At 35.7% G+C, this 26,276-nt stretch overlaps 1 protein-coding gene across 2 annotated transcripts in view; it reads left to right on the top strand.

Moving 5' to 3' along the window:
- LOC106139529 (B-cell lymphoma/leukemia 11B) overlaps positions 1 to 25,849 on the top strand; it is a 47,590-nt gene extending 21,741 nt beyond the window's left edge. For both annotated transcript variants that reach the window (XM_013340994.2, XM_060948131.1), the window contains exons 2-5: positions 7,960 to 8,133; positions 8,411 to 8,608; positions 8,960 to 9,145; positions 21,524 to 25,849. In XM_013340994.2, coding sequence (XP_013196448.2) covers positions 7,960 to 8,133; positions 8,411 to 8,608; positions 8,960 to 9,145; positions 21,524 to 23,517 — 2,552 coding nt within the window. In that variant the 3' untranslated portion in view covers positions 23,518 to 25,849. The remainder of the gene's footprint in view (positions 1 to 7,959; positions 8,134 to 8,410; positions 8,609 to 8,959; positions 9,146 to 21,523) is intronic.
- The last annotated feature ends 427 nt before the right edge of the window (positions 25,850 to 26,276 follow it).

Raw genomic sequence — 26,276 nt, 5'->3', positions numbered from 1 at the left:
GTTAATCGACAAGTCGACTATCGACACGTTCCCCTCCCTACCGTATTGTAGTGTAGTGTCTGACAGTCCGGTGTGACACTTTTATTGACACTTGTCGTGACAAATATCTGGAGAAAAGGCAGGGTACTGTGTTCTTATATATACCTACGTAGTTGGTACAATTATGATTACCATTGCTAAGGATCATTTTATAAGGAGGACCCTGGGTTCTAGTATGACTATGACCCTAAAGTGGATAACTGAGTGACGCTATTTGAACCTCAATCAAATTACCTTAGTCGCCTGTTAGTATTTTTAGTTATTTCCAGTATGTTGAGAACACAAAAAAAGGCTATTAAATTTTATTTATTTAAACTATAGTACAAAATACAAGTGCATATTTGTTCTGGCTTTGTGTTAAAAACAGCAATCTTTTAAAGTAATTGTTTTTATTTTCAAGTCCTTTTAAAATAAGAAAGATTAACCGGCTTTACGAAAACTAATTTAAAAGTGTAACGTTATCTTTTATCTTAACCCTAGTGAATTAGTTTTTCGAATACTTAGCCACCCCCAGGAAATTGATATTCTAAATTTTCGTAATAAATTTTACCCAAATTTTTTTATGAAACTGGCCACAAAAGTCCCTAACCGCATCAGGTTACGCACCTAGAGCGAAAAAAGAAAAAAAAACAGCCCTCTAACAAACCAGCAATACACCAGAGGCACAGAATTAGCGTAGCTTACTTTGTTTAAGGTAGAGCGCGCTACGAAGAAACAATATATATTTTCTTTTGCAATTTAAAGGAAAACATAAAAAAAAAATTCTTGGGTGGATTATATTTTTAAAAATAGAAGTGTTATTTTTCAAGAGGATGCATAACAAAATCTAATAAATTACTAATGTAAAATTATCAACACAATAAATTATCTTATCTTCACCTGGTGGATTACTTAATAATTGTGTGTTAAATCAAATCGACAATTGATTTTGATTAAATTATCTCGAAATATACGGACATATTCCTCATTTAATTACCTAAAAATACATACATACATACACATAGTCACGTCCTTGCAGGGAAGATAGAACCAACCGCCTTGATAAGGCTGATAGACGTTCAGCTGTTTGGCTTATATCAATGAGAGATATATAGATATAAGTAAGAAGAATTCAGATTTAAATAGTGACAGGTTGCTTAGCCCATTGCTCAAACAAAACTAGCAAGTTTATAAGCCTATCCTTTAGTCACCTATTACGATATCCATGGGAAAGAAATGGAGAGAAATGCACTTAAAACTGGCGGTCTAAAAAAATACTACCAAAAACATTAAATTTTTAAGCTTACGTCTCTTATTTACTAGTAAGTGCTATAAGCCGCGTTCTATAGTGCGATAGGCACTCTAACCCAAGCGGATTTTCGTACAGTTGTCTTGGATATTTGGTCTGTATTGGATATCAGTAACTTGATTATCGACTTGACCTTAATTCAATCACCCACGGACGCCATTTTTTCGACTCCCAAAGGAATTTCTATTGACTGTATTGTTAAGGTGATAAAATTAGATCATGCCTATTTATGCTATGATGATGATTGAAAACATTGTTGTATAGGGTGTTCTTTTAAGCTGAAAAAATACTTTCATGAAAATTTATATCAAAAGTGTAGTGAAGATTTCATATCATACTATTAATATATGGTCTATTTGGTAACTAAATTCTTACATAATATATTTATAATCACGCCTCTTTCCCGATGGGTAGACAGAGACTATGTTAAATACTTGTCACGAACCTTATTAAGCCAAATAGCTGAACGTGGCCATTCAGTCTTTTCAAGACTGTTGGCTCTGTCTACCCCGCAAGGGATATACACGTGACCATATGTAGGTATGTATGTATGTCACGAACCTTGTAAGTACACTTTTTTCGCTTCATAGTGGTTAACTAATATTAGAAGTACTTACATTTAACAACATAAGTTTCCAAACCGCTTGCACCAAGTCCCCGCCCATGCCTTTCACACAGAAAGAAGGCGGGTTATGTCAACACAGAGCGCGGCACTAATGACGTCATTTCTCAACATGGCCACTCAGCCACCCCTTTCTTTAAAATTACACTTGAAATGTATGTATAAGTACATACATACATACTCTCGTATATATCGCTTGCGGGATGGACAGAGCCGTAAGTCTTCAGAAGACTGATAGGCCACGTTCAGCTTTTTGGCTTGTGGAGAAATGAGATTCAAATAGTGACAGGTTGCTTGCCCATCGCCTTAAAGAAGAATCCCAAGTTTATAAACCTATCTCTTAGTCACATTTTACGACATCCATGGGAGAGACAAGGAGTGGTCCTATTCTTTATTTCATTGGTGCCGTGAACCACACGGCATATTTTAGTATGTATTTTTATACATTTAAGTTATATCTAATATTGATTCAAAAGAATAGAATCGAATAGATTTATTTTTAAAAATATGATACAAGTTATCGCTTATTGACGTCACATCACTTAAATCTAATTATAACTACTAGGTACCGCATCCAAAGCGCATATAGAAGAAGCGGCGGAACAAACTACACTGCAGCATTTTTATCGGACGTCAATTTACAAATATAGATTGCAATACATTGTACATAGTAGGTATATCTATATAATTGCATCACTCATATAAACTTATCACTAAATCTCCACTTACCGCATGGAATCCTTTATGGACATTCGCCGAAAGGTATGTTTTCAATGAGCTTTTGTGCAGAACGGCAGCTTCCGACAACTTGAAGCTTTTGAATGTTCATCAAAGAGACCGATGTCCAACCTTAAAGGCTTTTAAATAAACCTAAAATAAAAGGCTAAGTTAGACCACAGAATTATTAATAGCTTAGACATTGCAATGGTATAAGTGGAAGAAAAAAATATTTAAATATATACAAACATATATACATACAGTCACGTCTACATCCCTTGCGGGGTAGACAGAAAGGCCACATTAAGCTGTATGCAGTTTGTTACCGCTTCTTTTGCACTGACGCTTTGGAAGCGGCAGTAAATTTAGTCTTAAGTAATTTATTTGACGTCAACAAATGTTTTGAAACCAAAAGATACGACAATTATTAAGCGATATGAAGTATGCTAGAATAACGAATAAAAAAAAATTTTTTGAATTTTAAATTTTTTTTTGCAACTGGGACTAATGCCAGGAGGAAAAAGAAGAATCTGTATAGGTAATTAGTGTTTTATAGATGGTATATGTTTTATAAGGCAATTGAACTAAGCCATACATCTAATACTGCTTTAATATACAAACCGACCAGCAATCTAAATTGCAATACATTGTTACGATACACCCCCGCATCGATTTCGATTCTTATTATTTTATTCGGAGTCACCGCGGTCGTAAATTAATGACGGAACAGAAGTATAACTTGAAATGCAGAACGTGTGATCGGTGAAAAAGACAAAATATTTTTTTTTATTCGCAGTACCTTTGTTGTAGTTTGGAAAGAGTAGATACTACATACATATGTACATATAATCACGTCTATATCCCTTGCGGGGTAGACAGAGCCAACAGTCTAAAAAAGCCGTGACCTACGTTCAGCTATTTGGTTTTATGATAGTGAAATGAGATTCAAATAATAGTAGAAGAGTAGATACTACAATCATATTAATAATATTTGTTAAATATGTATTGAACAATTCAAGAATTTAAAAATTTAAGCAATCATATGTAGTTGTTTATAATCGCACACAATTTTATAAGCTGCTACTACTAATTGATCATTAAAAAAAAATCATCTCTCGAAACAAAATTGTACCTAGTTAAAAATAGGTAATTTTATAAAGCAGTGGCTTAATAAAATTACCTATTTTTAACTAGGTAATGACTATGTTCTTTGCTGTATTCCGAACTGTATATACTCCAGACTTATATTAAGCAGTTAAAGAAATTATTCGAAGTCAACAAATATTGCGAAACCAAATGATGTGACAATTATGAAATGATATTCAAGATATTAATTGGAATTTAATATTTTTACGTTAACAAAATTACACATTGACGACTGTGTAGCTGTTACAAATATAATCAACGATTTTTATAACATTACTTCGGATTGCTGCCAAGCGTTACACATCTGTGTTGTCATTAATTTGCGTCACATTGAAAAAGCTCTTTTTCCACCGACAACAAAAGACTGAGACCCCATGCCAATTAATGTTGGACACGGTGGTCACGATTGTGTCAATGTGGACACGTTTTTTTTTTGTCCAAAACGTCATATTATTGATCGACAACCTTTCATAATTTCTAATGTGAACATTCTGAATTTTGCCCTATACCGATCTATCATTTAATATATTTCTCTGTTATTTATTGCTACATGAATCTCAATCTATGCTAATATTATAAAGCTGAAGAGTTTGTTTGAACACGCTAATCTCAGGAACTACTGGTTCGAATTGAAGAATTGTTTTTGCGTTAAATAGACCATTTATCAAGGAAAGCTTTAGGCTATATAACATCACGCTGCAACTATAAGGAGCAAAGAAATAATGGAAAATGTGAAAAAAAAACAGGGAAAATTATTCATCCTTGAGGGCTTCAATGATGCCCGAAATAACTGTTCCATGCGGACGAAGATGCGGGCACAGCTAGTTCTATTATAAAGCCAAACAACTGAACGTGGCCTATCAGTCTCTTCAAAACTGTTGGCTCTGTCTATCCCGCAAGGGATATAGACGTGATTGTGTGTATATGAAGTATGTGTGTAAGTACATCGCATAAATTGCGGGATCTATACAACAAGACACTCTATACGCCAACACTTGAAAAAGGTGCGAAAAATCCGACTTATTGAAAAAATGTGGACATTTGTATTGTCTCTCGCCTCAGGTGACGAAAGGGCCGCCTCCCCCGAAGGGCCGGTCCCCGAAAAGTTTAAATTAGCTCGTTACCACGACACACGGCAGTTCTGAGAGTTTGTTTTTTCGAAAAGGTCGAAACAGCAACTTGTGTGTTAAAGTTTTGGTACGAACATTAATTTTAATTGCATTTTGTCCGGATTTAACGTGTTGCCAAACGTGTGTAGTTACAGTTAATTGTTACTTATACTCTTAATTGGGGATATTTTAGGCTTTAGATCAAGAGGAGCTCATCAGTAGAGAGAGCTAACAGTCTAGAAAGGCAAATGACAGGCCACGTTCAGCTGTTTGGCCTTAATGATAGAGTTGAGATTCAATCAGTGACAGGTTGCTAGCCCATCGCCTAAAAGAAGAATCCGAAGTTTATGAGCCTATCCATGGGAAAGAGATGGAGTGGTTCTATTGTTTATTCTGTTAGTGCCGGGGACCACAAGGCTCTGCCGGGAAAAACTCGGCTCTTGTGCCATGTCGCTTGAAATTTTGAAGAAATTTTATAAAATGTGGTCATTGTCCAGTCATAAGCACATAGTAAGTCAGATAAACATGATTGAGAATCTTTTGTTTAATTTTATTTATTTATTTTAATATAAATTGTTGTAACTCAAAAAAAAAATGTAACCTCCTAATAATTAATTAGCTTTTTAGTGCGGTAGTAGACTAAAAGTCTTTTATTTATTTTATTTTTTTTATAAAAATAAATTGCTGTTTTCGTGTCAAAAAAAAACAAACACATAAAGTAGCTTCAAAAATATATACTCATACTTAACCAAACATTTCATCAATATACATTATACTTTTATCCTATAATTGTAATACCTCTTCAAAAGGAGCAATAAATTATGAGAAACATCCATTGCGGCGTGGCGCGTGGGTGTAAATTGTAAAGGTTTTTGTCTACCGCGCATGCCCGCTGACCACTGTCCACTCACGAATGTGGGTGTGGTTTCTGTGACCCACTGAGTGAATTTATTTCACGTGAACCAGTTCGATTGGAGATTGATCGGGCGAAATAGGGGGTGAATATTTGGATAGTGTTCTTGTAAATGGGATTGAAATGTTTTGTCCTTTTTTTTGGGATATACGTTAGTTTTTAAAAGAAACATTGTGAAGCTTGATGAAGAATGTTTATAATTTCTATAGTGTGATACTTACTATCATTACCTATATAGTAACTAAATTTAAGTAACTTTGTTATATTTGGTTTTTTTATGGAAATCAACTAAACGATCAATTTGGATAGAAGTTACGAATAGTGAATTTAGATTAAATGAATGATTCAATGAAACTTCTATTACGTCATTTAAGAAAAACGTAATTAGTTTAATATATAAAGTAAAAATACCTTATCGCATTATCCACTTTCTGAATCTGTCCTTTTAACATTCGCGTTACAAATTATCAGAAACTATACGTTTATTTCGGTCAGCATTTAAGTTCGATATAAATTTAAAATTAAAAAAAAAAAAACATATCATGAAAAAAAACTCACGTTCCAGGCACGCGTCTACCAAACCAATTAACCACTCAAACAAAGCGTGCTACCTTTTCACCTTCCTCATATATCAGGAAGTAAGGTTCACTATCACTATTAAAACATCCTATCGGAAACACATAAAAAGCACCATTTGCCACGAGCGTCCCTTCAAATCAAAATCATACATTTACATAATAAAACCCTCTATGTAAACTTACTTGTGTAAATGTCAATATACTTTTTCTTATATTAATTTAGTTCTCCTGTTACCGCGTTCTTTTAAAGTGGAGCGAGTCGTACTTACAAAGAAATTCAAGGAGAAAATAATAATAAGAATGTAAGGGCGTCTACGGTACTTATGTGAAATTAGCCCGGGTCTTTGATGTGCCGAATAGAGAACAATTGTGCAGTGTGAGAGTGCCTTTATAATTCGAGCTGCGAACGCTATTGGTGGATTTGAAAATGGAAGATAATTTTCTGGTATTAATTAGCTGCACTAGAATTCACTTGTTTAATAGATGGGTGTAGATTTTTTTATGTATTAGGGAGGTGTTTCTTCTGTTTAATAAATATTGCAATAAATTTTATAGTAAATAATGTCGAACTAAGGTCCAGCATTTCAAAATATTAGTTTGGATCTTGGAAAATTTATTAATTTAATTTAATATATTTATTATTTGTTTTATCCAATTTCATATTAAAGTGATATGAAAAACGATGAAATAAAAAGCAAACCTTGCGTGATTCACCAAATTACCGTGAAAACGGTCACAAACCCAATAAACAGCTTCACAAATGAGACATTGTAAATTTCAAAAACTGCACCCGTTATTAAGAGACATCTGTTTTGGGCCAAAAAGAAGTATTCCAGCAAAAAGTTCCAATAACCCTTTCATATCTTTTGACCGCAAAAATAATTACCATTCCAAAAAAAAATACTTATTTTCGATCTTATGTCAAAAGAAATAAAAGCTCCAATGTTGACCATTGGAAGATAAGTGGACTTGCAACTGACACCTTGCTTTTGAGAACCGTGACTACTAAAAGCTGTAATTAACTTGACACAACAGAGCTTTAAAGCGTCGCCCACATGTCGCATGACCCAGTGGTGTGAAGTGCTCTGTGCAAATTATATGTCTTACAATATTAAGCCTGGAAGTAAAAATATTGATAGCTTTACTAGTATGAATACAAATTTGTTTTTTTTTTTAATAAAACCTTTTAGACTGACTAATTGACCTGAAACTTGAAAGAAACAAGTATATTCATTACCAAAAAAATTAAGAAACCTTTTCGTTGATAAACTATTACAAACTGCGCGGAAAGAAGCAGACTAATTTTTTTGGTCACTAAGAATATGAAGAGATCTCTTCCTCTTGGCTATAGCCCCGGTTGCATCCTCACCATTCTGGAGAGGAGCCCGGGGTATGCCTTTGACAAATACGATGGGATGAACCAGATGAATGTGTTAATAACCTTATGCACCTTCTTACATGGGAAAAAGATGGAGTGGTCACATTCTAAAGTACTTGGAACCACAAGACTAAGTAATGACAATCTTAACCTTCCTCTTCTTCCACAGCGGATGCGGACAGCGCGGCAGAAGGCGGCTCCCCTACTCCAGGCATGCCTGGAGACACCCTCACCTGCGGGGCCTGCCGGCGGGCCTTCGCCCTGGCGGACATCGTGCGGTTCATCCAGCATAAGATCTCATCCTGTGATAAAGATCTCACCTCCTACCATTGCTATAGTGCTGGTGAGTTCTTGGTCATCATCGTCCAGTCTTTTACTGTGATGAGGGTTTCAGATCCTTTCATTGCTATAGCGACCCTAACTTAGATGATAGCTCTCTATTTTTTTAAGAAGAAGTGGTGTATTCTTAATACTTGAAAATAATCGTAACATTATCAGCGACTTAACAGTTAAGTTTCTTACTTTTATAATAAGACATAATTCTCATCAGCATTAAATAGATCATCTTTACAGCAGCCCATATATCCCAAAACGAAAAACTTATCAATTATTTTTCACAGGACCGAACTCCGACCAAGAAGATGGTTCTCGACCAGGGCAAGTGTCCACAAACGCAAGCCGAAGACCTTCACTGTTAACTGCCAGAAGACCACCCAGCAGCAGAGTCCATACCCCACCTCTGGCCAGCCCTTCAATAGCTCCCCCTGACCTTCTAGAAGATGGAGGAGCATCAAGTACACCCAAAAGACTACTTGATGGTAAGATCAGAAATGCTTCGTACACATTTGTTAAGCATTCGCAAGATTATAAAGACTCGGACGAAAAAGACCAAGAATTGATTAAGATGATGATAATAAGAACTATATTATCCCTTGCGAATGCATTTTAAGTGTGTACGAGGCATAAATCTTTTAGTATGTTAAAATTAACTAAGAGAAGTGTAGACAATAGTTAAGTGAAAGGCCAGATTTTTATTTTCAAATAGTGTGTTATATTCGACATAAACACAACAATGGTTGATTAGTAATTTATATCCATTGTCACACATTTTCAATCAACAAACTTTTCAGTGATGAGTATTCCTAACGTCGGTGATGATTTGCCCCCAGAACCGGACGTAGGAGCGTCGACACCAAAAAGAAGAGCATCCACATCACCAATGCCGTCAAGTTCTCCTGATGAAGATATCAAACCTAAAATCAAACAAGAACATATGGATACCTCAGGTTCCCCTGAAGACATGAAAAAATCTAGGACAGAAGTAGCTGATGCTGAATCGAATACTATGCATAGCGGTAAGTCTTACAACCATAGATTTTATTTACATTAACATAACAATTAATTAAAACGAAATTATTAAAAGAGAAATTAAAAGGACAGAAACATAGAACAAAGGCATACTGTAAAATAATAAGAACCCTTACAAATCTGTCCATGGTGCCTTAAAATTCATAAGTTACATAATTTTGTAAGCTGACAACACAGTGTTAAAGGCCAAAAAATTTCTAACAAAGGAAAATGTTTTGTTGGATTTCAAATACGATTAGGTCAGTTTACGAATTTAATTTCTTACGTCATGCCTCCTAATACCATAGACAGACAACGGAAGAGACACGTGCGTTAGACAAATTCCTTTTTATTTCTAAACTCCGCGTCATCGTCTTTTCATGTTGTGTTTAGTACTTTATTAATGACTCCTGCGATTTGGACAGCATCAAAAGCAGTTTCGGAGACAATTTTATCTTCACGTTCAGTTGCTTTTGTCCTTGTTGCAAGTTGCACAACAACAATACTGGACTCGGTAAACGCAAGTCATGTTTCGACTATACATTCTGGATTTTGGATATAGTCTCGTCACACTTCTAAATCGTTGGCAGAACAGGATGTTCAAAAATTTTTCGTATTAATATAAAAAAAAAAGAATTTGTCATAGGTATTATTTAATTAAGATATGCTGAATATTTTTGCAACAAAAAACATAATTTGATTTCAACTTAACACAAAATTGAACGAAGATCAGAAATTGCATTTCTCGTATAGCAAAGTCGAACAAAACCTAACTATAATAATGCTTTCATTCCTAAAAAAGAAACTGCCGAGATCACTAATCCTTCTGCCGTTGAAAATTAAGTATAAAAGAGTTTGTGCACATCTGTATAAGCGCAATCTTGCGGGGGCGCTTCGAAAAATAATCTATCTGCCTAACCCTTTGTGCGGGCAGATGTGCCGTCATTTGACACTTTTGTATTAAACCGTTGCACAACAAAAGCCTTCTTAAACCCGAAAATTGTCGTTCGAAAATTCCAACCCGCATTCAAATGTTTTGTGCACAGAAATTATGATCGTCGGAGTAACCAGTAAAGATATTTCCTTCACTTATTTTAAACACAGACTTGTAGAACTTTTCTGTAGTTGTAATAGATATTCTTTAAATTGTTTGGTATTTGATAACTAAGCAGTATTAAATAATTGAATGCCAATTATTGAGTCATGTTGAAATGTCTCATAATAATGAATAACAATTTTGAATTTGAATTTAGAGAGGTTCAGTAAATGGAAAATCCTTTTTAGTGAGAAAACAATGTGAAGAAATGAGATTAAAATAAAAAATTAAGAATTGAAAAACAAAAAACAAGAAAATTTATTAAACAAAATGAATCAATATCAAATAAATAAATTCAGTTGAACTCATACTCAAATTTAACATTGAAAACTAACAGTCATCAACAGTGGTATTGATAAAATAACCCTGAATAATATTATGACGCAAGCTATTATTATCACGCCCGTATTTTCTATATTACCGTCGTGATATCATAGAAATGTCAATTGCAGGTTTGGCTCCACACCAGTTGTTTCAGCTTATTGAGTTTATCCTAAACGTTCATATTAACCCCTTCGAGTGAGCTGTCATACAAACTACATTCAATAAACCATGAGGGTCCCGGTAATAAAATATTGAATTGATAAACAGAAACAAAAGAAGCCAGATCATAAATTGTCTGAACTTTAAAACCGCATTCAAATATAAGTATATTGTCACAACAAGACTATAATTTTAATGGTGACAGTAAGTCGCGACCTCGCGCCAGTTCAAATAGGGATCTTAATTTTAATTGTATTATTACGTACATATTAATTAACCCCATCGCTATCTGAGCAGATAAAGGGGATGTTTTCGAAGAAAAAATTTATTTGCATGAGCACACGATTGACGTGCGCGCATTGTTATCATGCGCCTTTGTGATGACCCCTGTGTTAACCATAACTACACAGTTGACAAAAGAGCTGAGGTCCCAGAGATCACTCATTGAATATTCGACATGTGTGTCGTCCGTTTAAAGTTCAGTTTTGAAGGACATTCCATTGGCGTTAATGGTTTTTCATGAACGAGACGTTGTGATATTATAATTGTCAAAGATGCTACCGAGGTCCCATTGTTAGAAGCGGCCTTTTATAATTTTTTCAAAGATAAAAAATGTTTGGCGTGTTTTTGACACGTGGTACATGGCACCGGGTTCACCGTGACCTATGGAACTTCTTTGAGCGTGACACAATACTCGTGGATATTTTTAGTTTTTGTACAGACGGGAAGGTGGCCAAGTGGCGGGTTTTAAATAAGTGGGATTTAATTTTAGATGTGACGTCGTTTTGTGTGATAGCTGAGGGGAGGATTGTCTCGTGCTGGTCGTGTGTCCCTTTGCTCCATAAATAGTCGAAACCGATATTCTTCGTAATAACATTGGTGGCAACTGAAATATCGAAGCAGAAAATTCCATATTTATTTAGTTTAGGTGTCGTTAACATTTCGACAATGAGCTCATTCAACAGATGGGGCTGAGTCCACAGCGCGGTGGCACAGTCATTACCATCACAAAACGCTGGAAACCGATGGCCGACACTTATTTGTATCAAAACAAATATTGGATCAAGTGTGTACCCGGTCCACTGTGGTCTCATATTTGAGTAACAAATTAATGAATTGTCGGGCTAGATGTTTCGTTTTTAAACCGCTGGATCGCTACATTCAATATTTGTCGGGAATAGATACAAAATCCCATTAAGTGTAAACATGTGGCTGTGGTCGGGTGAAGAATCAATGTGGAGTTTCTTCGATAATTTAACATCAATTATGTGGTTTTGGTCAGCTGTATTGATTCGAGGTCCCCCTTGCTTTGAGCGTGTCCGCTGATAGTATTATCCTCTTGAACTTGAAGTGTATGGTCTACCGCATCGCAAAGCATTTGTCCGATATGTCCGCACCAGGACACGCTTTTTCCCTGCTCACTCGAGCATACAACAAAAAAGGCCCGAACCGTTGAACAATTCACAAATCTCTATACCTACCCTTCGCTAGCTAATTACGCATTCATAAACCGTTTTCTTGATAAATGATCGCCCCCGCAAATGATTTCTCGATTAAGTCCAAGATTTCCATATCAAGACATGTTTTCTTAAGGGTCGCCACAAAAGGGCCATCTCGCCGCCCAATCTTTAATCCTATCTCGGGACCTTTGCGGGCGAATTTAAATTTCTTTAGAAATATCGTCCTTATTATATGCGTGCGGGCTTCTATTCCTCGTGACGTCCGCGGGTGAGATAACATAAGTTAAGTCCGAGATTGTTGTGAAAAAACTACCGCTAACTTGACGAGATCCCATCTTCAGGGGTCTTCTCGTACGAAATTGGTCTCTAAATTTCTGGAGATAAAATTTCATCTTGCATGCTTCGGTCAGGATAAGTACAACCTTATTTTGTATATGAGGTGATAAGTCTTTATGAGGGGTCAACCTTTTCTATAAAAGCTTACCCTTTTAGTGAAAAGAGTACGTTGATAGCTGATTTAGGAATGGTGATAATGCATTTGGAGTCTGTAAATATATCATAGAGTTATTCTGATAGATGGCCTCGTCGACCCACGAGTTTCACTGGATGGGTACATTTATCTTAAAATTTAAATACAGTTGGTTCAATATTTGCCAATTTGAATTCTTACTATCCTACATATTTAGGAAAATTACATGCTTTTCGATATTAAAATAATGTCGTACAATATCAATCATTTACATACATAAGAAGTTTATATCAGAAAATGAGAACTGCTTAATGTAATCAGGAAACATTTAATTAAACATTAATGGAAAACAATAATTTCATCTCAGATATGAATTCTGGGCTTCTAAGCAATACGACGTCATCTAAATAGCCGAAATAAAAAAAAGAAGCAACTAGAATGTAACCAAATAAACCCACGAAATCAATTTAGGGTAGCAACACTGATTTTAAACCGTCACTTACGATCTCCCCTTCTCATTTTATTGTTTTTCCTACATTTTTTGTAATATGTGGTAATGGCTGTAGCACATGTGTCGTCACGTTGTTACGAGTTTAAAATAGCCCACAGTTTGGGATCCGCTGGCCGTCGACGGTCTTACAACGATTTTGGACACGTAATTTCGATACCAATATGTCACAATCAGAATAATGGCCCTAAAATTGATTTGTACAGCTTTGCTGTTGCGAAACTCCTAAAATGATTTCGAAACCAATGCAAACATCTAAAACTAAGTTATATTTAAAAATCATGTTACTTGTAACTTCGCATCCATGAAAATAACCAAAAAGAGAGCAAATTTAACAAATGTCTCCAATTGTAGTGATATACACATGGATTTGGCAGTTACTTTTTAAATTACATTTAGTCATTTCCTGTGTCTTTGTTTCGTATTAAACTATTTATTTTTAGTATTCAAAACTTTTTGAAAATAAAATTCTAAAACTGAACTTTAATTCTTATCGATTTGACATTGTAATTCCTAAAATCAGAGAGGGTTGCTCCAAGAATTTGAAGCATAAACTATAGTATCAGTAACGTTATTAAGTTATATTTGCGTTATACCGTAACTGATTTTTGTGGGAGGGTGAGCATTTGCGTAATATGATAGTTTACTGAAATCGCGCTCGGCTAGGCGCGCCGCCGCCATCTTTAATAGGCGTTAATTGCCGTTGTGGCGGGAAAATGTAAGAATAGATAAATGTTTAATATTTTCACTCATAGTATTAGTTATTTTAATTTTTTTTTTTGACAAAAGAAGTGACGAATTATTGGCGACATTTACTTTCGTCACTATTTGAATCTCAATTCTATCATTAAGCCAAACAGCTGAACGTGGAGTTCCGCCATTTCAAGATTTTTGGCTCTGTTACCCTACGTACTATTATATGTATGTATAGTATATATGACGACATTTTTTCAACTACACAACTTTTGTATATATAACTATTAGTTAACTTTAACTGCCTTTTAAAAACTAGCCCGTAAGTAAATAATTTTCAAATGATGATGAAAACACAATGAAACGGGCCCATTTCAGATAAGTGAAAATTTAACCATGATATAAGTGGTATTACTGTCACTAAAGTCAAACTTGAATCTAGAATTTGAAGTTTTTTATTTTCAGTTTGTGATAATTTTAATAATTAAATTTGACAGAATTCTGACAAATGAGATGCAACACCTCACGGTTATGTAATTGATTTTAATTATTAACGTCATTTTTTGCCTCAACATTTATGAGACATGTCTTACCACTTGAATCTACATGCGGTCAAATCGGTCATTATAAATAATACATATACGTACTTACCTACTTGCCGTGTGGTTCCCGGCACCAATACAGAAAAGAATAGGACCACTCCATCTCTTTCCCATGGATGTCGTAAAAGGCGACTAAGGGATAGGCTTACAAACTTGGGATTCTTTTTTAGGCGATGGGCTAGCAACCTGTCACTAGTTGAATCTCAATTCTATCGTTAAGCCAAATAGCTGAACGTGGCCATTCAGTCTTTTCAAGACTGTTGGCTCTGTCTACCCCGCAAGGGATATAGACGTGACGGTATGTATGTATGTATGTATGTACCTACTTAAAATGCTTATGAGAAATTGAATTATTATTTCAGTTGCGTCCTTTTAACCTAAGCGTCATTGTTAATGAGGTATCTCACCTTGGCAAAACAAATACCATTTACTCTTCTCAAACTTGACCATTTTGTATTATTTTAAAATAAACAAAGAGTTTGAGCATCATTAGCAAAACATATATGTTGTAATTAAAATCCAAAACCGTAAAAGAATATTTGAATATTCTTTTACTTTTATTTTTTACATTAAAAAAGTATTAAAAAGTTTGAATGCCATTTGTAAATATTCCCTGTGTTTAATTTAAATGGTTTAAACCGCGTTCCATTTTCGAAATTTATTTTTATGTTTCCACATTTGTTGCGAGCCAGCAACATGTCTCTAGTTATGGGTCACAATTTGCACCATTCGGGTTATAACTTGGCGGAGGATGGGAGAGGGGGGCGGAAGGGGAAGGCGGTCATTCAGCGCAGCGGCGCGACGGACATCCGCCGCATAACAAGTCGATGGCGAGTCTCTGGAACGCGCCACCCTGTCATTCTTATTTCAAATTTCGCATAGATTTAAAAATAGAACCGTTTAGTTTTTTCTTGGTAACGGCCATGTGTCATGATTATGACCTAATTGGCTAAGTTAAGATTACTTTTAACTAAATTGCACCGGAAAAAAAAATACAGAAGAAACAGATAATGAAAAATATAAGTAAACAACAAAATCATTAAAGACTAAAGATATCATAATTAAAATTATTTTTACTTATAAATAAAGTTATTTACATAATTACAGTATTTTCCAAAACTCTAATCTTTAAATAATGTACAAATGGCGGCTCGAGTTGTAAGTAGAAGTAGCCTCGTTAAGTTATTTGTAGGCTTTAAAGTTATCCTAAGTAAAAGGATACGAAATTCTACATAAATACACATAGCCACATCTATATCCGTTGCGGGGTAGACAAAGCCAACATTCTCATGAACCACGTTCTGCTTTTGGTTTAAATGTTAGAATTGATATTGTAATAGTGATAGGATGCTAGCCCATCGCCTACAAGAATCCCAATTAGCATTTCCCTTAGTCGCTTTCTACGACATCCTTGGGAAAGATATGAAGTGACGAAAACCATGGCGAAAGTTTAATTCCACGTTTAGCAAAAAAAATGATACAGTTTCATCAGTCACTATAATACTTTAGTCTTTGTATCAATAAAAATATTATCAATTAAAAAATAAAATAAAAAAGAATGCAAAAAAATTGCAAGTCGCATCTTAAGGGGTAGTTTAGTTCCAGTGCCGTTCGCTAGAGGCGCTGGGCGCTAACTGCTGGCTACCGGAAGCAGCGCCGTCGACTTCCGCTCAGGGATTCTGTGGACTGTTTTCACTGTGTATGTGTGTTTGTGGCTTAGTTTCGTTTGAAAATTGCAGATGTAGGAATATAAAATAGTTGGGACGTATAAATTAGATTGTTTTTACCATGTGACTATAGATATTTACGAATATTTGTAAACTGGAGACCGTCCGCGACTTCTTCCGCGTGGAATCAATCCTGCGGTAACTCCGGGATAAAAATAAATTTTGAAAAGAAGTTGTATGAAAATCATAATTCATACAACATCACTCAAAAACACAGAAACGTGTAGTAAAAAAAGTATTGCCACGATCAAAAAAAAAAAATACTACTACAAATAAAAAATCGAACATAATAATATCTAAAAAACCGGACTGCCAACCCGTCCGTCCCGTTATCCCGTAGCGAAACACCGGATACCCCCCTTAAGCGGCCCTAACCGCAGAGGGGGGGTCCAGACGGGGGGATGTTTAAAAATTTCACCCCCCATTTCACCCCCACAATGCTAGGTAATCAAGTATTACTGTCTGAAATCGAAACGGTCTTTAAACTTTTTGTTGTCTTTGAGTGCATATGTGTTTGTACGTCTTTTTTTGTTACGGGATAAATAGTGCCTCACATTATTAAAATAATTAATGATATAGCCGTTAGTTTGTTGGGTTTTGTTGAAGTTCCGGGTTCGGAAACATGATCAAAATTCTTCTCTTTTTATTTGGTTAACTAAATTTTATATTATCTTCTTGGACATTTTGAATTACCAAAATCTGACTTTCCCGTAAGGTATATTCTTGGATACCCGGGTCTTAGATTATCGGATAGTTTTGTTGTCATACAACATGGTTGTCATAGAATATCACATATTTTCTACGATAGAATAATCTGAAAACCCGCTTTTTACATCACCAATAACATTGAAAAAACAAATAATTACTACCATGAAAATAAACATTTATGATGGTAACCCTGAAATGGGCTAATACCATTCGAAATTCAAATTAACAATGGCGTACTTATACCGTATAATCCGGACCACCGGCCCACAAACAATTATCGGTATTTACCAAAGCGCGATGCTATCAGTAGACGTGTGGCCAGTAATCAATCGTAATCGTAATCCTATCGCCGTGACGCTACCGTGAGGTGTGGTGACCGTCTCTACGTAGAAAGTACGGTCGGGAAAAAGTATTAATTTTTTTTTGGATAATTTTTAGGTTACGTATAATAAAATATCTTAATTTTCTCATACAAAATAAATTATGTATTTGAAGATTTGTCCCTTTATTTTATCTGTACATAATTTTATCAAAATGCGTCCAAAATCTTTTGAGGTTAACTTTCAAATTAAAATAATGTATTTTCTGAATATTTTAACCGTATAGTTCAATGTAATAGTTTCATTTTCATAAACTATGAATTATTGTGCTTACTTACCCCAAAGGTAGACAAGTAACTCACAACAATATATACTGAAGCAAACTTAAATTAATTATATTATTCAATAGATGGTTTCTCCGTTTAATTTGTGAATTGAATAACTTTTTAAGTTGTTAGTACGAAATGATGACCAAACCCCAATACAATGAACAATGGTCTGGACAAAAAGGTCACAATATTGAAACGGTGATAAATCTTTACACAGGCTGATTCTGTTTTTAATCATAAAAATTTACAATACTTTCACGGTGTTTAATTTTATTGAAATTAAATCTAAATTATAGTAATATAGCCCACTTTAATTCTGTTTAATAATTCAAAGATGACTTATTCGATATTTCAATATATAATATTATTTTTAATGAATTATTTGTTGCCCTGTGATTAGAAACAGTGTTATAATATAACTTACCTACACTTATTCATAATACCATTTAAATCTTTTTGAAAGAAAAAAGACTAGATATTTATGAAATGAGCCGCCATTATATTGCTATACCGTATGTTTAAGAAAGGAAACTAAGTTTGTAAGATTATTATAATGAAAAAAAGAGAAAAGTCTTTATTTATTTGGATCACTAAATTATTCATGATCTTTTTAAATGTAATGTATAATTGAAGGCTGATCTTTATCTCGCTCAAAAGAAAAAGCATTGCCATTCAACGTTGCAATGCTGCCTTTTGGGCACTTTACCTCAGGACTTTGATCTGCCGGGACTTCTATTTTTGAAAATAGGTGTTAGTTTCATATTTATGTGTATTCGTAGATTTATATTTGTAGTTTATCATAATTAGCTTTATTTAGATTTATTTTAGTTTTATTGAAGGCTACATTATGTTATATGCTATTTTCGGTACTATAAGTGTAAACTGAAATAAGTTTCAATGACATTTAAGATCATCCTGTACGCTTTTTTCTTTCCGGTCGGTCACAATCTGACCGTTACAATTCAATAATCGTCTTAACAGTCGAGTCAGATCGCTTATCGAGCCGCGCCTACTATCTGTAGTGATGTACTGTCGATAATTTTAATTTATCGATATACGTCTGTAACCATGTTGCGTTTAGTTTTGAGCTAGTTGATATGTCTTTACGGTTATTTAGTATAGATTAAGCAAAAGAAATGTTTTCATGGATATTAAATGAATATTAGATTTTTATTATAAAAATTATTATTCTATATCAACATATTTACATATGTTAAGATCACGTCTTTATCCCTTACGGGGTAGACAGAGCCAACAGTCTTGAAAAGACTGATGGCCACGTTCATTTATTTAGTTATCATTTTATTAGGATAATTATACAATTATCGTTCTCTCACTATCTCATATTTTTGTGTTCTCAGTCGCACCTTTTACCACTATACTTTGCGGCTTGAGGTCCACACCATAACCTTAACAGCCCATAAAAGTCCAGCTGCTTGCTGAAATAGGGGGATTTTACCCATAGTCACGCTGGGCAGGCGGGTTGGTGACTGCAGTGTCTTTTGATTCTGGACTATGTTTTCATTTCCCTTCCTCGCCTCTTCCGATAATCATTGTGGATAAGTCCACCATTGTACATATTCTAAATCCAATCTAAATTTTGTAATCTGTTATATTTATTTTTATGTGCAATAAAGAGTTTGAAAACAAACAAACCACAGGAAGATATGGGGTGGAAGATATCTACTTTGCCGGCACCACACACCATAATATATGTAATTATTATTAGGCTTAATTAATAATTATCACATCAACGATAAAAAATCCTCGTCTTTAATATCATGTAGCGACTATCATTCAAATTAATCTACCAACTATCTTCAGACGCACTTATGATTAATAGCGTCATATCTGCAATTTGCTTCTCTGAAAATGTCCACTATTATCTTTAGATAAGGCGTTATATTTAGAAGGTCTATCTTTAGTATTTCAGACTTGTTATATTTGATAACGGTCAGTTTTGTTGCGTATATAAAAGTAAATCGTCTTGGAATGTAAAATGCGTCTTAGCTGATCGCGCTTAGAAGTTAAATTTCGATGCACAATTTATTAATGCATTTTGTCATCAGGCCCAGTCTTTTACATTCTTTTAACTAAATGTAGGTATATCTCTAGGATGGAACAAACAAGTATAATTCGTGTCCATTTGACTTGGTGAACTAATAAATACGTTATTTTCTTTTTTTTTGCGTAATTTTTAATCGTTTCAGTTTTATGACATTTTAGCTAGGTACTCTACTGATAATTAAAAATTGAATTGAGAAATTGTAAGTCAAATTCTATTCATCGATATAAATGAATAATTTCTAATATGACATTAATTTCCCATCACTAATTTAAGCTCTGGGGCACTCGCTCGTCTTGATAATAAAATGTCTCGGTTCACAATGAGCAATCAAATTACTGTCAAAACTGAGGGCGCGGGTTCGATGCTCGATGACCAACTTTCAGTACAGCACTATTATTGGTAAAACATACATATGTCACGTCTTTATCCCTTACGGGATGTACAAAGTGGAAAGACTCAAAGGCAACAAATCGATAGCTTAATATCCTACTAATATTATAAATGCGAAAGTTTGTATGTCAGGGTGTTTGATGTTTATTACTCTTTCACGCAAAAACTACTGAACCGATTACGATGAAATTTGGTATGTAGGTAGCTGAAGACCCAGAATAACCTACAGGCTACTTTTTATCACGGAGTTTCCGCGGGATTGATTCCACGCGTACGAAGTCGCGGGCGGCCTCTAGTTAAAAATATATTCACACCAATCAACAATGCAAAATTGAATGAAGATAGGTCCATTATAATTTAACTGTGAACAGGTAAAACAAAATAATTTCGACTGTTATATTAGCATCGATAGTTTTAAATGAAGTACTTAAATAAAAACCTTAATATGACGACGAAAATTCTCGTCACTATCAGTAGGTACTTTATCAAGTTTCTCTGTAGTACGTATAAGCTTATATCCTAAAGCTTAACTCTGAGCTTTCCGAGCGATTGGCACAGACAATTAGTTTACGAGTAAACTAGATTTGCTCAGTCCAGCTTCGGTCAAAGGCTGATTTAATTACCCACAGACCGAGTCTCAACAGCTTGGAATTGCTCTTTATTGAGCACAAGTTTTGTCGTTATAAATTAAATAGCTTTTAACCGAAAATTCGCTTGGAGAATAAAATGTTTCTTACCCTGAAATGTGGACGAGATCTGAAATTTTAAAGAGATAAATTAAAAAATAAAATAACAGAAATTGGTACTTACTATTGCGTTTAGTATTACTTAAATAAGAAGAAATAGTTTTCCGTGTTATTGCGTCCGTGAAAATCACGATATAGTCATCATTTGTTAAAATTTCTGAAAGTCACATAATTGGTCGTTCAGAAATATTAATACTGATCTATGTATATCGATATTAATAAAATGTCTAGTGTAAATTTTATGTTTAGAAATAGCACAAAAAGAAAGGCATTTTGCTAAAAGAACAAGATGCAAATTTCACAATTAACTACAACATTAAAAATAAAAACACCATAAAAATATGAAGAAACATAATACCTACCTACCATCTTATCCAACCCGTATAATGTTACATAGATACAGATTTCAATATCAACAATTTTAACCCTGCTGGTACGTGATTCTCAGCCGCGTATATTTCATAAGATTTTAAGGTGCATGAATCACCCACGACACGAAAGGGCGATCAGTCACCGCTGAACCGATCCCTTGGCCCTTCTGCTTAGAATTCTGCCCGCGATCACACTAGGGCCACTACGATATGTGAAAGCTATTACTAGACACTTTGCAGTGTTAATATTGCTGTAAATCTTCCTTCGAGAAGCGGTTTCCTTGATGGGCTACATATGTTTGGACAGCGTTAATATTTAACTGCCTTTTTTGGTGGTTAAATTGATTTTTAGCGTTCGAAAAGTGTTGGTCGACTGGAAACTATAATTGTTAAACCTTTGCTTTGTTTGTCCACAGAACCAAGTAACTACGTCTGCTCAACGTGCAAATCGCGCGTGCATTCCGCGTGGAGGCTACTGCAGCACGTGCAACACGTGCACGGAGTGAAGATATACGTGGAAGCACTGCCGCAGCAGCAGCCCAGCAAGCAGAATCACTCGTCTTCTAGCACTTCTTCTTCCAGCTCCGGATGCTCTTCAACTGGAGCCCCCCTCCCACCACCCACGTTACGACATCATCCCCTTTTACCTCCACCTGATATGCATTCGCCATTTGGTGTCGGTGGTCTACTTAGGATGCCATTACCAGGCAGCTTGCCACCTCTTGCTCACCCCTCTGTTCCCTCAGCGCCACTGTTCGCTCGGCCGAACCACCACGACCATAGGTTTCGAATGGAACAACTCGTCTCAGAGCAATTTCGCCACCACGGGCTCAACTTGGCTGCCGCAGCAGCCGCTGTGGCAGCAAACTCGCTCCCTCCTCACCAAACATTTCCTTCGCCAGCGGACCGACCACCCGTGGTTCCGACTTCTCTCTCAGGACGAGAAAGACAACCTCCAGTATCACAACCCCTTTCTTTAGAACCCCAGCTGGATTTTTACTCGCAGCGCTTGCGGCAACTGGCCGGTACGACCAGTCCAGGGGCGGCCACAGGCAATTCGAGCTCTCCTAGCCCCAGGAAGCATTCTCCTCCGTTCGCTTCCCCGTCGCCCTCCCGAGTCGGCCAGACTCCACCGGCGGGCGCCGGACCCGGAACGGTGGACACGCCTCGTGAAGCGACGAGGCCTCACAGTTCGACGTCGCCCGAGCGCCGCATCGAGCCCATAGCGGCCGACGCGCCTCCACCAGAACAAAGATCGACGACGCCGACCGCCAAGCGCAGCGACGAAGCGGTCCATTCCTGTGAGTTTTGCGGAAAGAAATTCCGATTCGAGAATAATCTTTTAGTACATCGTCGGTCACACACTGGCGAGAAACCTTATAAATGTACAGAATGCGATGAATGTTTTGAAAAGGCGTCGAAGTTAAAAAAGCACATGAAGATACATCGAGCACCTGATGCTACTGAGGATGGTGAATCAGGTGGTGATACGGGGGAAGACGACTCAGACGATGAGTTGGAAGATGAGGAGTTAGATGGTGAGGAAGAGGAGGAAAATGAGGACGGAGAAGATGTCGAAGAGGCTGAAGACTTGACTGTGTCGAATAGTAGCGTTCCGTCGGCTCCTCTCAGGAAACAAGCTCCCGCCATTCCCGCTCATCCGCCCAGTGCATCTGTTGTAGGTGAACTAATGGACAAATTTGGACTATCTAATATTGCGCAATATAGTGAAGCGTTCAAACAGGCTCTTCAAGAGTCTGGTAATTCTTTAAAGTGGCAATTAGCTAAAGATAGAGATAATAACAACGGGCCGCCCAGTGATAAACCCAACGGCATGCCCCCGACGGCTGCATTGCGATTGAAAGAGGAATTCGCTAAAATGCCTCCTCAGCCGCACCCACTTTTCAACCCTTTTGAGAACCCGTTCGAAGCTTCGAAGCGGATGAAACTAGAAATGGAAAGAGGCGAAGGTTGGTGGCTGCCTACATTGCACGCGCAACGACCGCCGGAGAACATATTCGACGGTCTCAAGAATAGTAGCAATGGACTGTTGCAGAATCCCTTGTTGAAATCTAAAGACGGTCGTCGTAATGATACTTGTGAGTTCTGCGGGAAGGTTTTCAAGAACTGTTCAAACCTGACGGTCCATCGGCGGTCCCACACCGGAGAGAAACCTTACAAGTGCGAGCTTTGTTCCTACGCATGTGCACAAAGTTCGAAATTGACGAGACACATGAAAACCCACGGGAGGCTAGGGAAGGATGTGTACCGCTGTCGGTTTTGTGAGATGCCGTTTTCAGTGCCCTCTACTCTTGAGAAGCACATGCGGAAGTGTGTTGTGAATCAAAGTAATGGTGCGCCGTTGGCATTATCCGATGACTCGAACGCGTGTCGAGACGAGGCTTCGTGACTCTACCCGTGGGGCGGGCTGCGCTTGCCTCCGCCCGCGCCGCCTAGCCAGATTTTCTAAGGCCCATTTAGTTTCATTTGAGACGTTGCGTCTTGCGTCGAACTCCCTTAGAGAAAACGTTTCAAGAACCTTTCTCGACTGCAATATTTATTAAATCAAAATTATTATTCAAATTGATATTTCTCAGTAATTTCGTGATGGAAATTTTTGATAGTTACAAAATTAGTACGTTTCTACAAGGCAGTTTGACGTTTGATCTACTTCTAGTCGTAAGGAAATGTTGGCGTATTATGACGACCATTGCAATATGAGCCCAAAGGGTGGAACCGAAGGGCATTATTTTAATTATTACGATCGACATATCTTTCGTGTTCTCTACCAGTGTTTGTTCCCATTGTTATATTTTGCTAATTGTTTAGTTTACAAGGACTTAGTAGCTAAATTACTTGTGACAGACTTAAAGCTAAATCACGGCCTACTAAATTTGTTCCCAAAATCTGATTCCTTACAACTTTTATTTATAAAAAGGTAATTGTTCTATCATGTTAAACAAGTATGAAACTTAAATTTGATTTTTATGATTGAGTTTCTGCAATATAGTATCTTTATAAATAACTTTTATTAATTCATGAAAAGTTTATGATTTCGCTTAACGTCGCCAATTTAAATCTTAACTTTTTTCCTTAACCAATGTTACCTTTTCAAATAAGAATTTATTTTAATTTTAATCCTACTAATATTATTAATGTGAAAGTTTATTAGTATGTATATGCGAATGTTTGTTACTCTCTCACGCAAATACTACTGAACCGATTACGATAAAATTAGGTATATAGGTAGCTGAAGACCCAAAATAAGACATAGGCTACTTTTTATCCCGGACTTCCCGCGGGATTGATTGCACGCGGACGAAGTCGAAATTTATTGAACTATAAGCATTACGTCTGTAATTTACATCGATAGCTACTAAGGCCATGTAAACAATAATATTGTTTGGGCTCACTGCCGCATCTGTCTGATTATGTTAAATTTCGTTTTGACATGTTTTTATTTATAGAAAAAAAATGTAGGAACCAATGCCAAAGTTAGCTATGTTGATTTAACGCGACTTAGTTTAAGTTGTATAGTGTCAATTAAAGATAGATTTTTTTCCAGTATTGTCTAGGATCTTGATAGCCATGTAGTAAGTGTTTCGGATTAAGACCCATTAGATTATCTGTACATTACTAAGCGAAAATGTTTCCTATCTTAGATAAAATAATAGTTGTGTAAATATTTATGTAAGTGTAATGTGTAAATTGAGTACCTACCTATTGATGTTCATATTTATATTTGAGAAAAAAAAGGTGTTTCGCAAATTATAAATTTACAAAAAATTTAAAAAATTAAAAAAACGGTGAGTTTCCTGTAATCAGTAAATTTAAATAAGCATTAAAGCAAATTTGGAATCGATAAGGGTAGGTGTTATTGTAATGTCAATATAAAATTAGTATTTAAATTAATACGAAAAGTCGATCTTTATTCCTTTATTCTCGAAGGGGGCTAGTTATTTTTTAAGACTGAAAAATATTCCAGTTTTGTTTTTTTTTTAAATAAATAAATGTTTTCATTGTGATTCTGATTCGTGGAAGATACTCGATACCTTTTTGAAAATCTTTCAGTATACGTACTTAATGTAAATTATAATGAATAGAATTTATATTAGATAATTATAAGTAAATTATAATAGAAACATTTTGTCGTCCATCAAGTCTCCTCATGAATACTGTTTTGTTTTTTGAATAATTTAGGGCTTCTCAAGACGACGTACGGGTTTCAATCAAATATGTGCTTTATGTTGTATTGATAAGACCTAAATCTGTTAATCGGCCAATCTACAATGTATAAAATTGTGTACTGTCCGAAAAATATGACCGAGAAGTCGTTTCCGTATTTTATATACATATATACGTATGAAACGACTTCGATGTTTAATTATTGTTTTTATTTAACAAAAAAAAAAATAAAATTCGAAATTGTACAGTTGTCAAGAAAATGTTAAACGTAGTAGGTAATAATATTTATTTTGACATAATTTTTGAAGTTGCCAAATTTCAAATTTATATTTCACGTATATTTATTGTTTAAATCTATGTATGTATTCATTGCTATATGTCCGTTTGTGACTGTCTATATACGTAACAAGGACGACGATTGGAGACAAAATATAGTGAAACAAAAAATGCTACTAAGACAAATTTTATGGTGTACCTAACGTGAAAGATGGAACTGTTTTTATTATTTTTCATTTTTATTATTTTTATTTCAATAAATATCCACGATTTGTTAATCAGTTTGTCGTTTGATTTTACACTCTCATAATACATATACATATGGTCACGTCTATATCCCATGCGGGGTAGACAGAGCCAACAGTCTTGAAGACTAAATGGCCACGTTCAGCTTTTTGGCTTAATGATAGAATTGAGATTCATAATACATACGTACATAAAATCACGCCTCTTTCCCAGAGAGGTAGGCAGAGACTACATCTTTCCACTTGCCACGATCTCTGCATACTTCCTTCGCTTCATCCTCATTCATAACTCTCTTCATGCAATTCCTTTGCCACGACGTTCTTAATTTGATCAAGATACGTTCGTCTAGGTCTTCCCACTCCGACCTTTCCCTCCACACTCTCCTTGTATATCTGCTTAGTCAACCTGCTTTCATTCATCCTCTCCACATGACCAACCCATCTTAACATACCCTTTTCTATT

Source organism: Amyelois transitella, chromosome 15 (genome assembly GCF_032362555.1).
Source record: "Amyelois transitella isolate CPQ chromosome 15, ilAmyTran1.1, whole genome shotgun sequence".
In the NCBI taxonomy this organism is placed as follows: domain Eukaryota; kingdom Metazoa; phylum Arthropoda; class Insecta; order Lepidoptera; family Pyralidae; genus Amyelois; species Amyelois transitella.
The sequence above is the reverse complement of the archived record's forward strand: the minus strand, read 5'-3'. Positions and strand labels throughout refer to the sequence as shown.